Raw genomic sequence first — 1,029 nt, forward strand, 5'->3', positions numbered from 1 at the left:
TGAGATCAATTTCTTTTGTTTTGCAATATAAAAAATTATTTTATAAAATCTGGATATTTTACATAATCGAAAAACATACCTCTGAATTTTTTGACCATTTTTAGAAAATCCGAATGTTGCAATTATTAAAAAATTGGAAAGTTTGAAAATTTTATATTTATTGAAATATTGTTCATACATTGACCAGGCTTATATTTTTACTATTTTATGATCTTATAATTATTAATGTATATTGCACGTTTAAAATGCATATTTAAAATTATCTGTTATTAAATGCCTATCGTATGAAGATAAAACTTGATTTTCTTGTCATTGAATAATGCTATTTTATTTACGTACTTCCAGTGGAACGAATAATCATCTTAATAATTTACAAGTAAAAATATGGTAATGTTCGACAGAATATGGAACTGTGAATGTTTTTTTCCTATTTATTTTACGTTAACTTTTATGTTAATTGGACAACTACAGGTCAAATTGTTATCTGTGATTAAAACGTTTCGGGACAAAATGGTACATATATAATATTTTGAAAATCAAAATTTAAGATTCCAAGTAATCAAAAACTTATCGTATTACAACAAAATTAATATGCTTTATCATCGAACAATGTCGTAGAATTACGTAATATGAATAGAAAAATCGGTTAGTTAATATTAATTTGAAAGATATGCATTTTCATTTGAATAGATAGTATTTAATGAAAACAAAATTCATTCGGAATGTTAGTTAACGAACTTGTTGGAGGATGCATAACACTTATATAAAAAGAGACTCGTTGATAAAGATCAGGTATTGAAAAAATACTTTCAATATCAATTCAGAATTCTTTATTCCATTTGTTGTAATATAAAAAGAAAGATCAAATATCATGAGTGAATATAAGAAATTAGAAGAATCATACAAATTTTACGGATATGCCAAATCAAAACCATGCGAAGAAGTTGCTATTTCTGGAATCGCTGGTAGATTTCTGAAATCCAATAATGTGGAAGAATTGAAAGATAATCTTTTTAACTGCAAAGATTG

At 24.9% G+C, this 1,029-nt stretch overlaps 1 protein-coding gene across 1 annotated transcript in view; it reads left to right on the forward strand.

The window, feature by feature from the left end:
- LOC122627510 (fatty acid synthase-like) overlaps positions 1-1,029 on the forward strand; it is a 21,607-nt gene that overhangs the window by 518 nt on the left and 20,060 nt on the right. Inside the window, 1 exon segment of the mRNA XM_043808645.1 lies at positions 402-412. Coding sequence (XP_043664580.1) covers positions 402-412 — 11 coding nt within the window.

Source organism: Vespula pensylvanica, chromosome 3, assembly GCF_014466175.1.
Source record: "Vespula pensylvanica isolate Volc-1 chromosome 3, ASM1446617v1, whole genome shotgun sequence".
Taxonomy (NCBI): Eukaryota; Metazoa; Arthropoda; class Insecta; order Hymenoptera; family Vespidae; genus Vespula; species Vespula pensylvanica.